This window comes from Silene latifolia, chromosome 11 (assembly GCF_048544455.1).
Source record: "Silene latifolia isolate original U9 population chromosome 11, ASM4854445v1, whole genome shotgun sequence".
In the NCBI taxonomy this organism is placed as follows: domain Eukaryota; kingdom Viridiplantae; phylum Streptophyta; class Magnoliopsida; order Caryophyllales; family Caryophyllaceae; genus Silene; species Silene latifolia.
Genome location: NC_133536.1, coordinates 79941652 through 79958650, shown reverse-complemented (window position 1 = coordinate 79958650; position 16999 = coordinate 79941652). Strand labels below are relative to the sequence as shown.

The window sequence follows — 16999 nt, the reverse complement described above, 5'->3', positions numbered from 1 at the left end:
ATCATGATTTGTTCTATCCTAGGATTTGTAGTCACATGTTTGGTACTTGACCATTCATGAATCCGGAAAATCTTAGTATAGAAGCCTTTGAATGTTTTGTTTTTGGTGGTTGACTCGGTTTGACTCGTTGTTGGAGTCGGGATTTGAATTTTTGAGTCGGTTTTTGGTCCGGTGTCGGTTTTGACTCTAGTTAGTGTCATTGCGACCCCGTCGTCGTGCATTAAACACTCCAGATACTTTTGAAAAGTTTTGAAATGTTTTATTTTCGAAATTGTTTTAAGTTTTCCGACGTAAAGTTGTACACAAACTGTCGATCAAACGGCGCGATTCCAAAGCATGTTATAGTCCGATAATCATCGGGTGTTTGTTGGAGTCTCAGCAGATACTGGGTATCTACACAAAGCAATTTCTGACCTCAACAAAGTCATTTCATTCATGGGCTCATCAATCCACTTGAAGTAATTGCAACCACGCACTGACGTCTCCGGATTATAGAACTTACATGCCAGAAATCTTCTTCCCGTATTTGCCACCGTCATTGATGTCTTCAAAGCTGCTGGAATACCGCATCGACATTTCACAAGTGGCCTGGATGTGGACTCAAAGCTGCCAGAGGACATTGTTGGTTGATATGTTAAGTGGAAAATGATATGATATAAAAGAGAGAGAGAGAGAGAGAGAGAAATGGGAGGAAAACTAATGTAGAGTATATATAAGGGGGGAAAATGGAGGGAAACTAAGGAGGGAATTTTTTGCACGTGTGAAACAAATGAATGTCAGAGTATTTAAATAATTTCCCAGTTTCCAGCAATTTAGTATTGTTTTACAATTTTTTTGTTTAAAGGTATCAAATTGCCAAAAAAAAATTAAAGGTGGTGTTTGACAAACACCTTTTTTTATAAGGTGGTGTCAGACAAAAAAAACCCTATTTTTAAACATTAGTTGTGATGGTAGATTTTTGGATAATATGATGAATATACTCCTGTCGTTCAGACTTTTTAACACGAAGTACTTATTACTCCCTCCGTTTTTTAAATTTGATGTTTTTCATTTTCGAGGTAAGCCTTTTAGTTTGATATTTACAAAAATAAATTTGTTCAAAATTTATAAAAATACTAACATTAAATTCTTTACGAAAAGTTCCACCATATGAGTATACATATCATGATATTTAATCTTATATTTTAAGAGATATTGAAAAGAGAAGTTAATATAAAAAAATATGAGAATGTCATATATGAAAAGCACAGATGAAATATGTTTTAGTCTTTTACCATTATTATTTAAATCCTTGTTATTCAATCATCACGGCTTTCGGCTCACACAAAGTACTTGCTACGATTATGAGATTGATCTTTCTTGCTTTAATCATGCTACTATCACCTTAAATTTTTAATTCTTTTTCGAGAAAACTATTCATTTTGTAATGAGTTTTCTTTTACATAATGGAACCGTCCTATATTATAAGAGCGTCTTACATAATAGCCACTATTTGTTTCCCGATTTTACTAGTACTATCTTCTCTAAAGTGGCGAAAGGTCAATTTTGACCATTAATTAAGTAAATGGTGTAGTCATGGAGTTTAGTCCTATATCTTTAGTTAATATGTAATGAGTTAGGACATTAGCTTTTATATGAGACGTTATTATATTATGAGAAAGTGTGATCATGTTAAAAAAAAATTCATTTATTAGCACAATAAATGAATAATATTCTTATAAAAATGAACCATCTTAAAATGTAATACCGTCTTAATCTATGACTTGTATAAGAAAGTATGACAATTACACCGTGGGTAGGCTAGGAAGTTCGGCCAAGCGATGTTATCAGTTGTAATGATATCCTGGTCTTTTGATTACATATTCTTGACAGATTAATTATGTAATTTTAGTTTCATAATCCATTGTTTTAGTGTTATAGGAGTTCAAAAATAGAAATTGTCTCTCTCAAAACAGAAATACTATCTACCTTCTCTTCTACTTTCTCCTCTCACAACCGATTAGAATATCTTTTATTTTACTTGATCTACTTGTCTTTTGACCCCACCCAATATATATTAATTTAGTCGATTATGAGAGGGTGAAGGGAGAAGGTTGGAGAGAAGGTCGGAAAGAGAAGGTTGGTAGCATCCCTCTTCTCAAAAAATACTTTAGCGTGGGGTACTTTTGAAGTGGTTACGTCAGCTTTACACAATTTTTTTCTTTTTGTATTTTTTCAATTTGTAAATAGGGAAGTTTGTAGGTGACGTGGTTCATTCTCATGCTTCTATTTGTTTTTATATTAATAGAAATTAGGAAAAATTACAAATAAGCACCATGTATTTGCGTATTTTTACAAATAACCACCATGTATTTGTTTTTTTACAAATAACACCCAAACTTTTACGTATACTCCCCAATCACCACCGTATATATGCCCCGAGACACATTTTTCTTATTTTCCGAATCGTTAGTTAGCCATTTATGTCTAATACCCAAATTACCCTTTCCATTTACTCCTGAGTACTCCCGAAATCATTCGATCATTTGTAAAAATTGTCAAATTACTCCCAAATCACATGAATTTCTAAATCCCCCAAATCCCTAACTAAATCCCTAAATCTGTCGATCAATTGATCACAAGTCAAGATATTCATAGTTCCTACACAATTAAATTATCTGCAGCCAAGCTCCTAAGACCTACCATTATCATTATCATGCCATCCTAAATTAATCTCCTTCTTTATCACAAATCCATCATAATACACCATAATTAAATCGACACCCACCATCAAAGCAACCCTCACTTCACAAATCTGTACAACCATCAATGGCTGCCATTACTTTTTCGATTCCGATTCGGTACTACCATCACCATGGCGGCAGCCCAGAAACGATGGTCAGCACCACCATCCAACGAGTTCCTCACCTCCGCCGCAACCCCGATGCCAATTGACCACCGCTACTCCTTGTTCACCCCACCATGGTCTCCCCTGCATCACACGCATAATCGGAACCGAACCCAGAATTGAATCGAGTATTGTCTCTTGAATCGATTTTCGACTGAGATGCTATATATAACCCGACTTACAGCTGATTTCTCATCCCACATTTTTTGCAACCAATAACCTTCAACTTCTTCCCCTTCTCCAGATCGAGGTTGAAAGATTGTGAGCATTTATCAACGGTTTTGGGTCTCAGTTGACTGTGAACAATTGATCGATATATTTGGGGATTTAGGGATTCATGTGATTTGGGAGTAAAGGGGTAATGTAGGGAAAGGGTAATTTGGGTATTAGACAAAAATTGCTAATTAACGAGTCGGAAAATAAGAAAAATGTGTCTCGGGCCAGATATACGGTGATGATTGTGGAGTATACATAAAAGTTTGGGTTTTATTTGTAAAAAAACAAATACGCGGTAATTATTTGTAAAAACTTGTAAATACATGGTGGTTATTTGTAATTTTTCCTAGAAATTAAAGAAAATAAACATATGTACTTGTTTCTGACCCGAAATCCGGCCAAACCCGTATAAACATGTCGTGTACAAACTCGTATACTCATATTCGTATTTTAGCCGAATTCGAAATGATGGAGCCGTAACCTAGGTTGCACGGACACTCCTCCTAATCGGAGTTCCCGTGTCGGACACCCGTGTCGGACACGACACTCGTCGGACACACGTCAAAACGTGTCGGACACCTGTAAAGCCGTGTCTAACTTTCATCTTTTATTTGGGCACGTGTCTGACGCGTGTCCATGGTATTTATGGTATTTTGAGCCGTGTCCATGGTATTTGGACACACCTTCAAACGGAAAGTTGAATTTAAGGTAAATGGCGTGAATTGTTATATAGTTGAATTTGGTGGGCAAATGATGTTCTTTAGACAAGTAATGAGATGTCGAAATAGATTGATTATAAGTTGGTTTTTGGTTTTAGAAATGAGAATAAGTTATATTTAACGTTAAATTTTACCTTCATTTATTTAAATTTAATATCAAATACTTTTTCAAAAATAAAATCACACATATATAACTACAAAATATATATTTTATTAAATTTAAATAACGTGTCTCGTGTCCTAAATTTCATGTGATGCCGTGTCACGTGTCCGTGTCGTGTCCGTGTCCGTTTTGGTGCTACCTAGGCCGTAACCCACCCGCTCCGCCCATTTGACAAGTCTAGTCAGTTTCCTCCATTTAATCGAGTCCCGCCCCCATTTCCATCGCCTCTTCTAAAATCTACGTCAAAAATGGAGGCACTAATCGTCCGGAAGCTCGGCGATCCAACAACACCACCATCCTCCTCCGAAAACTCGCCCATAATCGTATCAAGAAACACGGCAATACCAGAATTAACAACGCCAACATCGGTGAGAATAAAAGTGGCAGCAACAAGCTTGAACTACGCTAATTACCTACAAGTACTGGGCAAATACCAGGAGAAAGCTCCTCTCCCTTTCATTCCAGGCTCCGATTATTCCGGTGTCGTCATCGCCGTTGGCTCCGCTGTCTCTAAATTCGTCGTCGGTGACCGCGTTTGCTCTCTCGCTAATTTAGGCTCCTTTGCTCAATACCTTGTCGCTGATCAGTCCGAGCTGTATGTCTTTTTTATTTACTCCTTCTCATTCGTTTGTTTACCTTTTATTGCTTTAGTTGATTTATATCATCATTCACGGTCATTTGTTTACCCAATATTTAGTGGACCAAATTGGGTGTAGAGGATGAAATTGTTCATCAAAAGCATTCCTAAAATACAAAGGTAAACAGTTGACTTAGACACTCCTACAATGTATTAGGTAAACAAATCACTCAGGACTGTGGGAGTACTCTATATTTTTCCGTCATTTTTTATATGCGTAGTCTGAAATAAAAGGGACCCCATACTTATTTCCCCTGGATCCGCCACTGCTTATGTGGAATTGTTCCCTCATTGACATTCTCCTGCCTCAATTTGCTATCGCTACTATGTCCAATTGATGTCGAATTGATGATGGAAAACCGACTAGGATGGTTTGGCCATGTGAGGAGGAGACCTATGGACGCACCAGTTAGGGGAGAACACAACAGAAAAGGTTGTTAGGGTTAGAGGGAGACCAGAACAGACATGGCTGAGAGTGATAGAGCACGATATGAGATTTCTCGGGCTGGATGAGGGAATGGTGACGGAGAGGGCACAATAGAGAGAAATGATACACGTGGATTTTTAGTATTTGACGTTATTTGAAATATTTAATGTTTTTATTTATTTTTAAAAATTTATTTGTTTTTTTTGGATCTATTACACCTTCTTACCAACAACTTTCTTATATATTAATACTTGGTTCACTTTTAAGTTATTCCGAACTCTTAAGTTTACTTCGGTTTTAAAATCATTTTAATCTTTATTCTCGATTTGAAGTCTAAGTTTTTAATTTAATAAAAGAAATCCGGACTCCGATTTTATAACCTGTAAGTTTACCTGACTTTTGTATTATGTTTCACTCCCCTTTTGTTTTTCGCTTTTTCTTTTCTATATTTTCACATTTTGAGGTGTGTGTTCACCAATGGACGGTTTTAAAGGATGATTCATGTCAGCCGACCCCAAATCATTTTGGGATTAAGGCTCTGATGTTGTTGTTGTTGTTGTTTTCAATTTACTTATTCTAGTTTCTTTTCGTATTGATTAATTTGATTGAAATATTTACAATGAAATGCTTGTGATTTGTTACTTACCATGGCTCCGTTAGAAATGTATAAGTATACTCCGTAGTTGATTGAGAGCTTATGAGAACACCCTCCCTCCTCATCTGTCCACCCCCGTCTTCCTCATATGGATTATAGCCTCGTTATCAGTATACTACAAGGTTGAAAACACCATATTATCCTCAAAACAGCCTCCTCATCACCTCCCTCTTTATCAGATGGGATATATGACCCATCACTATCAGCGGGATCAGATTCAGTAGTATAGCCTCCCCTAACACACCTTGTTTCTCTTTCGCTCCTTTCTTCATTGGTATTTGAGGCTCCTTTAACTTTAGGAACATAAATTCCTCTTCTCAAAGTTGTCCTAGCCATCTTGAACTTTGGCTTTTGTATTTTGAAAGATTGGTCAGTTGAGGGGCTTTTGAACCTTGGAGATGTCCCCCTAGTACGACCAGTTACGTTGGATGCTTCAAGTGTAATGAGTTTGAATAGGTCAAATAGGTACATTTGCCTCAACTTAATTTTGGCTTAACCTTAAACTTCTCCGTGCAACCAAGACACTACGACTAGGTTCAAGAACATTCACCTCAACTTAGCTTTAATTTAGCCTTACACTTCTCCTTGGAGACAAGGCATAACTAGCATGTGTAACTTCAGTAATATCGACACCAACAACTGTTGTAGGTTTCAAATTAGAAATATTTATCTTGCAAGCTTGTTTCGCCCTAAATTTACCAGAATTACTATAAGCTTCAAGCCCCTTTGGTACACTCAACCCGACAACTTCAACAGCCCTAATATTAACACTTCCATTTGAAACATCCCCGAACTCTTATTACTCGCCTAACCTGTCTAGCCATGAGATTGAGATGGTTCAACCGCATACCCAATCAACCAATCCAAGTTTCAATTATTTGTTTCCAACTATCCTACTGAACATTTCTATAAAATCAACTTTTGAATTTCAAAAACAATAATCAAGCAAATAAACAGTTATAAAGATGCAAAGGATGAATTTTTGGAGTAAAAAGTTCCTAACCTTGGCCAAATAAAAAAACCAATTAACATATAAACACAATCAATCAAATATAAAGTAATCAATGTAATGTGATTGTAAAACATACAATAAAAGGGAGTGATCGATAACTGTTGTCGGTTACAACTTGGTGATGGAAGATGAATAACGTTTCAGTAACTCTTATATTGAGAGAGGTGGGAGAGGATTATAGGAGAAATAGACTAGAGGCTAGGATAAACGTTTGATGATCTGATTGTTCTTTAAATTCGAGTTCCATCGCCATGTCATTGCCCAATCAGCTATATAACGGCAATAATTGACAACTTATAAGTTATGGTCACATTAATCGGTACTAATGTAGTAGAGCGTTATCAAACTGGCTTGCTAGATAGATATTTCTAATCTGAAACCTACAACTGTTGTTGATGTCGACATTACTGAAGTTACATATAGTAGTTATGTTTTTTAAAAAGTAGAACCTTTTTTTATAACATTCTGGAGTGGTTTTTGTGTATTTACTTTGCTCAATTACTCATCACCTGTAGATTCCTAACTGTTTCGTTTTGTGATCATCGTGATTATCACACATTACCTCATTACACGTCTTATTGATTTAGAGTTGATATTATGTTGATAAGTTTCTGAAATATAATAATTTTGAGTATATGTTCTTCATCGTTCGTGTCTTGTTCAATTTGATGTTATGCATCTGGTGGCTTCTATGATGTTGATTTCATAACTGATTCAGTTGTTAACAAACTCAGTCAAGTGTTAGAATGTTCTCATGAATCTCATCACTTAAGGCAATCAAAAGTGACTCTTAATTTATCAAATGGACCGGCAATTAACACAATTAATCTCTAAAAGTAACCCCGAGTACTTTACCAACAGAATTGCAAGGATTATTCAAGTTTTAGGAGATTCCTTTAAAATAACCACTTGTAGATATATATATGAATGTATAAAGTCCTGGAAAGAAGGTTTTGTAAAGAGTCAAGATGGTTAGAATATTTTCGGAAATGATGTTAGTATTGCATAACTCTCTTTGGATGTATTCTGAAGTGCACCTCTCTAGCTTTTCCAAATCTCGTCTTAAGCATTTTGCCTGTCAGATAATATGAATACCACATAGAATACAGGAGTATACTTAGTCAATATTCTTGCTTGGCGGGCCTACACTACAACAACAACAACAACAACAACAACATCAGAGCCTTAATCCCAAAATGATTTGGGGTCGGCTGACATGAATCATCTTTTCGAACCGTCCATGGGTGAACGCACATCTCAAAATGCGAATAAAAAAGAGAAGATGAAAAACAAAAGGGAAGAACGGAAATGTAATGGAAAGTCAAGGTAAACTTAGGGATTTTAAAATCGAATTCCGGATTTCTTTTATAAAAACTTAAAATTTAAATCGAGAGAAAAGATTAGAACGATTTTTACAAACGGAAATAAAATTAAGGATCCGGAATGAACCAAGTAAAATCTATAAGAAAGTGTTTGGTAAAAAAGTGCAATAAAGGAGAGAAGAATAAATAATTTAATTTCTTGAAATTAAATAAAAAAAACACTAAATATGTCAAAAACATCAAATACTAAAAATCCACATGTATCATTTCCCTCCATTGTGCCCTCTCCGTCACCATACTCTCCTCAAGCCCCAGAACTCTCATATCATGCTCTATCACTCTCAACCATGTCTGTCTCGGTCTTCCTCTACCTTTCCTCTACCTCTAGGGACCTTTTCTGTTCTCCAAGTCTCGAGCCTCCTAACTGGTGCGTCCATAGGTCTCCTTCTCACATGGCTAAACCATCTTAGTCGGTTTTCCATCATCTTGTCCTCTATTGGCGCCACTTTTACCTTTTCCCTAATCACCTCATTCCTTAACCGATCTTTCCTTGTATGTCCGCACATCCACCTCAACATGCGCATCTCCGCCACACTCATCTTTTGAATGTGACAATGTTTCACGGCCTAACACTCGGAGCCGTAAAGTAAGGCAGGCCTAATTGCCGTGCGATAAAATTTCCCCTTTAATCTTTGGGGCATATCTTTATCGCATAAAAACCCTGAAGCACTCTTCCATTTCAACCATCCCGCTTTAATTCTGTGAGCCACATCTCCGTCTAACTCCCCATCTTTTTGAATAATAGATCCTAGATATCTGAAGAAATCCGAACCCTCAACAACCTTCCTATCGAAAATAGTACTCCCCGCCTCTGTCGATCTCAACCCCGCCACCTTAGTGAACTGACACCTCAAATACTCAGTCTTACTCCTGCTCAGCCTAAATCCACGAGTCTCTAAAGTCTGCCTCCACAATTCCAACTTTCTCTCCACCCCCTCTTTTGTCTCATCAATCAACACAATATCATCAGCAAACATCATACACCAAGGGATGTCGTCCTCAATATCCCTTGTCAACTCATCCATAACTATAGCAAAGAGAAAAGGACTAAGTGCGGAACCTTGATGCACCTCGATGGTAATAGGAAATTCTTCCGTTCTCCCAACATTAGTGCGAACACTTGCACTAGCCCCCTCATACATGTCCTTTATGAGGTCAATATATTTTCGCGACACACCCTTTCTCGCCAAAGCCCACCAAAGTACTTCTCTTGGTACCCTATCATATGCCTTTTCCAAGTCAATAAAAACCATATGTAAGTCCTTCTTCTTGTCCTGATGGTATTCCATCAACTGTCTCATGATAAAAATCGCATCCATAGTCGATCTCCCGGGCATAAATCCAAATTGGTTATCCGAGATGTCTACACACCTCCTAAGCCTTTGCTCAATTACCCGCTCCCATAACTTCATCGTATGACTCATAAGTTTAATTCCCCGATAATTGGAACACTCTTGAACATCACCTTTGTTCTTGTACAAAGGGACAAGAGTGCTTCTCCTCCAAGCCGATGGCATCTTATTGCTTCTCCAAATCTTGTTGAAGAGCATGGTTACCCATTCGATCCCTTTCTCCCCGAAGCACCTCCAAACTTCTATGGGTATACCATCCGGTCCCTCGGTTTTCTTTGACCCCATCTTCCTTAACGCCTTTCTAACTTCACTCTTTTGTATTCTACGTACAAATTCCCGATTAACCATGCTTGGTGTTACCTCTACATCCCCAAAACCTTGTTCCTGATGTCCATTGAATAAAGTATCAAAGTAAGAACTCCATCTAGCCTTTATTTCGTTATCCCGAACTTAACCTTGTCGTCCATATCTTTCACACACCTAACTCTCCCAATATCTCTCGTCTTTCGGTCTCTTATGCGAGCCAGTTTATAGATATCCTTCTCTCCTTCTCTCGTGTCCAACCTGTCATACACTTCTTGGTTAACTTTTGCCCTCGCATCCCGTACGGCCTTTTTAGCGGCTCGTCTAGCCTCCTTGTACTTTTCAAAGTTCTCATCACTCATGCATTTCCTAATAACCTTATAGCATTCACGTTTAGTCTTTATCGCTTGTCTCACCACATCATTCCACCAAGATGTGTCCTTACTTGATGGTCTATTCCCTTTAGTTTTCCCTAACACCTCCCTCGCCAAATCCTTTACAACATGCTCCAATTTATCCCACGTTGCATCAATATCTTTCTCCTCGCAATCCGACCAAATATCGCTACTTCCAACCTTATCCAAAAACGCTTGTTGGTTTCCCCCTTGTAGCTTCCACCACTTGATTCGTGCCTCACCGATTATCTTTCTCTTCCTCAAGTCTCTCTTACCCCGAAAATCAAGAACCACTAGTCTATGTTGTGTTGCGGCACTTTCCCCGAGTATGACCTTGCAATCGGTGTACTCTTTCCTCCACACATTCCTTACCAAAAGGAAGTCAATTTGACTAGCATTTCCTCCATTTCTATAAGTCACCAAATGAGAATGTCTCTTCTCAAACCAAGTGTTCATTACACCCAAGTCATATGCCAAAGCAAAATCTAATATGTCACTTCCTGCTTCATTTCTCTCCCCGAACCCAAAACCCCCATGAATGTTCTCGAAGCCAACTCGACTAGTACCCACATGCCCATTGAGGTCACCACCAATGATCAATTTCTCTCCAATAGGGACTCGTTCTACAACCTCTTCCAAATCTTCCCAAAAGGCTCGTCGAAAAGAAGCATCCAAACCTACTTGAGGTGCGTAAGCACTTATAACAGTCACCACCTCATCCCCGACTACAAGCTTAATGCTCATAATCCTATCACTCTTTCTCGATACTTCTACCACATCATCGATGTAATCTTTATCAATGACAATACCCACTCCATTACGACTTTTGTCTTTACCCGTGTACCAAAGCTTATAACCCCAAGGCGCTATCACCCTTGCTTTATCTCCGACCCACTTTGTCTCTTGTAGACACATTATATGCACTCTCCTCCTTTTCATAACCTCCCCTACCTTAGCTAATCTCCCTGTCAAAGAGCCAACATTCCAAGTACCAAAACGTAACCTACTACCCTTCCTAAAGTCATGTCCTGATTTCTTTACCCGCTCTTGACCATGCTTCCTAGATCCAAACCTATTTGACACCACACCCATACTTCGAGGTGGCGCGCCACTTTTGGGCGACGACCTAACAACCCTTGCAAATTTTTCACTACACCCGGGTCTAGAAAATGTAGCGCACCCTTGCCTATTTGACACCACCCCCAGATGTAAAGATGGCGCGTTGCTTCCGGGCGACGACCTAGCAACCCTCACATACTTTTCACTACACCCGGGTCTAAGAAGTGCAGCGCGTCGCTTCTGAGGAGACGCCCCAACGATGTTCAAATTCTGATTCATGTCCATAAAATGTGACTAAGTTTTTATGCTGGCTCCCTCCTCCTTTATCCGGGCTTGGGACCGGCAGTGAGTGCCCGAAGACACTCACAGGCGGACTTCTTGACGGGCCTACACTGTGTTTAATTATTTTATTGTGGACATTTGCTGACACAGATATTTAAGATGCTTGTTTTATTCAAATATTAAAGGTTCAAGGTACCAGAAGGGTGTGATCTGATTTCTGCAGCAGCACTACCTGTTGCCTATGGGACCTCACATGTTGGCCTTGTTCATCGAGCCCAGCTTAAAAGTGGTCAGGTATTACCTATTTTCTTTGTTTTTTCGCTTCTGAATGAATGTTTGATTGTCGATACTATCGAATAAACCCATTCACTGTGTGTGGGGGTGCTATGTTGTAGGTTTTACTTGTTCTTGGGGCAGCGGGAGGAGTTGGTCTTTCAGCTGTTCAGATAGGAAAAGTTTGTGGTGCCATAGTTATAGCTGTTGCTAGGTATTCCCTCCATCAATTTGTATAGTTCTCATTTGATTTTGGGGCCAGCCGCTGTCAACTTTAACCATTCATTTCTTTAAGTTTAGCGAGTATGTATTGTTAGAAATTAATCGATCTCCGTTGGTGAACAAAATCAAATAGGGACCATAAATTTTGGAAGTGACATGTGGTTTTATTTACAATACTAAATCCAATTCTGCTAAGGAAACGACTACCAACAGAAAGTTTTTGCGATCTACAAGTCTATATCCATTTGAAGGGCATACTGTAGCAGCGAAAGGGTCTAACATGTGAAAATTAACAAAAAGGAAAACTAGAGTACTTGTTTGATGGTAGTGTATAATGTTTAAATATTTGGAAGTTATACTTGTGTTTTACTAATTAATTTCCCAGGGGAGGTGAGAAAGTACAATTTCTGAAGTCACTAGGCGTTGACCATGTTGTTGATCCAAGCCAAAGCGACATTATTCCCAATGTCAAAGAGTTTCTTAAGGCTAGAAAGCTCAAAGGGGTAGATGTCTTGTATGATCCTGTTGGAGGCAAGCTCACTAAGGAGGCATTGAAACTCTTAAATTGGGGGGCTAACATTTTGGTCATTGGATTTGCAAGTGGAGAGGTTCCTGTCATTCCTGCAAATGTTGCTCTTGTTAAGGTAGGGTTTCTTATTGTCGTGGACCTGTTTTTCTTTTTAGACAGCCATCCCCTTTATTTCTACTTGGCACTCTTTTGCTTCCATCACTTCAAACTATCTTGATTTTTTTTCTCTGCCAGAATTGGACTGTGCATGGACTTTACTGGGGTAGCTACAGAATTCACTGTCCAAGTGTCCTTGACTTATCCCTTCAGCAGCTACTCTCATGGCTAGCCAATGGTCTTATATCCATCAATATTTCTCATACTTACAGCCTTGCTGAGGTCAGTGGATGATTTTATACATTCAATATTCGTGTTTCACTGTTTCGTGTTTCTTGGCTTATGAAAGGATGTTAACAATAGCAATACAACCTATTCTTGAAGGGCAATGCTGTGTGTGTGTGTGTGGGTAGGTGGGTGGGCTGGGGGCGGTATGTATCCATAATGCTGCATTGCTTCTGAGTTACTAAGGTTTTGAACACCTCCACAACCAATTTCTGAGGCAGTATTGGCTGCATTTATGATGTAGCTGCTTACATTAAGCTGAGACATCAGATTCCAAGGTCAAGTCTCGAACCAAACTTGAATACCATGGACAATACAGAGAGGTTTTCGGATGACCCAAAGAATATTGAGGTTCTTGGCAATATGCATTTAATTTCTTTGCTTTAGTTTTCATTTCCGAAGACAAACATTAGTGTTTGTCAAAGAGGCACATTTTTATTTAACAAGTAGTCTGAAATTGCAAGATCATCTGGATTTAGTTTGCTAGGCTTGGGATGTAGTTCATGTCTTTTGTTACTTCAGAATATTCTTTGGTTTTAATATGATTACCTGACTTAGTGTTAGATGGTATGCTTTGAGTCAGTGTCCATTGGTGTTAGTACTTAGCGAGTTAGCGGTGACTAGGATGGAATAAGAGTTATTAACCTTTTGTCGGCGTTTTGCTTCAGGGTAAATAGTCCAACCTGTTTTTTTTTTCTTTTTAATACTCCCTCCTATACAGACAAAAGGTTACACTTGCTCTTGGGTGGTCTTCGAGGCGGTACTTTGACCGCATTTTTCTTCATTTATACGTGAATTTTTTTTTAAAAAAAATTGAAGTTTATGAATTTTTTTACCATAACAAATCCATGTATAAGTTTCGCATTTCAATTTTTTTTATTTGTAACGGTATTCATGGTCAAAGTTTATGAAGTTTGACTACCAAAAAGCAACTATAACCAAATTGATCTGGATAGGAGGGACGGGATGGCAATGGGTGGGATATGGATGGGGTGAAGCCATATCCATATCAATATCCATTTAATTTATGGTCATCCATATCCCACCCTTATCCATTTAATATATTTTCATTCATCCATATCCATATCCACCGGGTGAAGCGGGTGGAGCGGGCACCCGTTGGATATTTTGACGCTTATAAAATTTAAAGACCATATAGCGTAAAAAAAAATTAAGACGATAAAATTAAAAGGCGTACATCACCAAATAAATCATCTTACATATTGGATTATAGTGGAATAAGCCTAGTTCACATATCTGTTAGCATAAGTTAGACTCAGGCCCCTTGAAATAAGATTAATTCACATAGGTAATGTAAAGCAACTAGATAATAAGTGAAAAACATTGACAAGTCACAAGCCTATAGTTAAACTCAGGCCAACGAGGTTTATATTTTATAACCATGTCTCAATTTTCAACTTCTAGCTCACATATCAGTTAACATATTATTTTGAAACACATATCAAATTTTTTTTTAATATTTTTAAAAACTTATTATTAATTTTTCATAAAAATTAATTTAGGATATCCAACGGGTGATTAAGCGGGTGATAGACTATAATCCATATCCCACCCTAAATTTACCCATATCCATATCCCACCCTAAATTCAAAAACAAATCGTTATCCATATCCCACCCATTTAATTTCGGGTGAATGGATATCCACAGGGTGACACTGCCATCCCTAGGAGGGAGTATCTCCCAATTGCTTTTTGTTGCATACTATTTGACTATCCCCATCCAAAAGTGAAGTTAATTGGGTCACCAGTCCACTTATTACTTTGACCCATTTGCACACTTCCATTGAGAAGGTCACCACCTAGGTCATCAACCCTCCTACCAACAAAATTTGTCCTCTATACTTGTGTCCAACTAATCAATGGTCGACACATACTCTGTTACAAAAGAGGTCATGTTTCACCATAGAGGTCATCACTTGACCTCTTTTGTAGATGGGTCATGATAACTTTCTAGTTACTAAGTGTTTAAGATGGACCCAAGTGCCTCATGATCTAGCACATGACCTTGGATGAGCATGGTCGTAATTTAAGACTTTAGTCACATCCACTATCCAAGTATGATTTCTCCCCTCCTTTAAATCCCATCATTCAAAAAGTGGGTTAGGGAAATTTGCCAAATTCATTTGGGAATGTTCACAACTTATCCTTCAGTGTGTGGAAAACTCGTACACTCTTTTACTCTTTTCGCTGAATTAGGGCTTAATATTAGATGATTCTACATCAGCATGTTGTGCGAAGTGTTAGGTGCAATTTGTAGCCGTTTCTCTTTAACTCATTTGTTCGTCTATGAGCTTATATCAGTGTGTCCAACAGGCGAATCTTGCATTTGCTGCCATCAAGGATAGAAAAGTAATTGGGAAGGTGATTATCGTCCCCAACGATCCGAAGCCTGGAAGATCTAAGCTTTAGTCTGAAGGGGTTTGTTGAGGACAATTAGACACAGAAGTTGTTCATTTCTCATTTCTTGTATAATTGATGATCCTTCATGTATATGTTAGGCCATTGTTGATGTCGAATGAGCCATATCACTTGCCAGTTACCATCCATGATCAGAGATGCCATTGTTTGAGAAACGTTGCGATTAACGGAACATTTTCAAGATAATGTTTTAAATAAAAATAATTAGTGGAAAGGTGTCGATCTTAAATTATTTGTCAAAATAGGGTCTATGTAGGATTGGAGGTTACAAAGCTGGGGTTTAGGGAAAAACATGAGGTGTCGTATTTGTGATAGGGGGAAACAATTTGGGTTTTTCTACTGGTACCCCAGAGTTATCGACTTCTCTAACTTGTACCCCTTCTTTTCTATAATCCTCAATTATACCCCTAAATTTTGTTCTTTACTCCGATCCCTGACCATCTTCTATTTCACAAATTCAGTTCTTTTATACAATTTTTTTTTTTTTTTTTTTTTTTTTTTTTGGTTTCGCAGCTGTAAAAAAAGACAACATCAAGAGACCAACGAGACCCTTGAACCATAGAGAAAACGCAAAGTGCACTTATGCCACTAGGACGTAGAAAGAAAAGGCGGAAAGTAGACCAAGATCTACCTCCAGAGGAGAGAAGACTCCTACACTTTGGAAAACAATCCATACGGACAAGAAACTCATAGCCTAGAAAAGCGAGTAAGAAGATAGCTAACAATGTAGAAATCAACTTGCACAGACCCCTAACCAAAACCATCTCATTAGGCCGGAAGGAGATGGAAACAACACAAACCGGATGCAATATTACCTTCGTCATTATTAACCCCTTAATAATCCGACGACCAATCACCCCCAATGATTAAAGGACATGACACCCTTAGCCAAAATGAGATAATTATGTGACGAACAACCACCCCAATGTATAAGGGACAGGACACCCTTAGCCAATAGGAGGTTAAAATTATTTGGAATACTGAAAGACAAAATAAACAAAGATTAAACAATATAAGAAGATTGAAGTGGAGACCACAGCATCCAAACCAACCAACACTACTACCGAACCCCAACTCGAACCTACCACGTCACTTCTTAAACTGAAAAAACCCCACCGTCCAAGAGATCATTCCAGATGAACAGAACGACGACTCCGTCAGCCACATCAAGACAAACGAAAAATGTTATAAACGATTTATACCAAGATTTTTACTCAACAAAAAAAGCTAGCTTGCTGAAAACATGTTAAACAGTGTTACATTCAAACATTTGTTTCTAGTTATCCTTTATGGAAAACATGTTAAAAACATCTGTGTTTTTTTTAAAGAAACCCAAAACAGGTTTACTCTATATAATTCAAATTAGTTTCGACAAAACAAACAATAGTTGGCGGAAACTCCTCCCATCAAGACCTCCAACCTATAAACCATGGATCTAAATATGCTAGCTCCTGAGCTACTCTATTTAAATTTCTACGAACAAACGAAAAACAGGACTCAAACAGAGAACTAACGAATATATATATCCTCATAGATTAAATGAATGTCTCTTCTTCCTTTCTTTTCATTCTTGATCTCTGCCACCACATTTAAGCAATCACTTTCCACGATCACTCTCCTATCTCCACGTCGAGCTGCAGCTTCCAATCCAACCCAGATTGTTATT

At 38.2% G+C, this 16999-nt stretch overlaps 1 protein-coding gene across 2 annotated transcripts; it reads left to right on the top strand.

Annotated features, from left to right (window-relative positions):
• Positions 1-4168: 4168 nt before the first annotated feature.
• On the top strand, positions 4169-15547 carry LOC141611750 (uncharacterized). 2 transcript variants are annotated; one of them, XM_074430365.1, is made up of 6 exons: positions 4169-4580; positions 11675-11783; positions 11885-11976; positions 12370-12628; positions 12748-12891; positions 15217-15547. In XM_074430365.1, the coding sequence occupies exons 1-6, from the start codon at positions 4234-4236 to the stop codon at positions 15322-15324; spliced, it is 1059 nt and encodes a 352-aa protein (XP_074286466.1). In that variant the 5' UTR covers positions 4169-4233; the 3' UTR covers positions 15325-15547. The 2 variants fall into 2 exon arrangements, with proteins under 2 accessions (XP_074286466.1, XP_074286467.1); XM_074430366.1 differs by having other exon boundaries at positions 4170-4580; positions 15229-15547.
• Positions 15548-16999: the final 1452 nt, after the last annotated feature.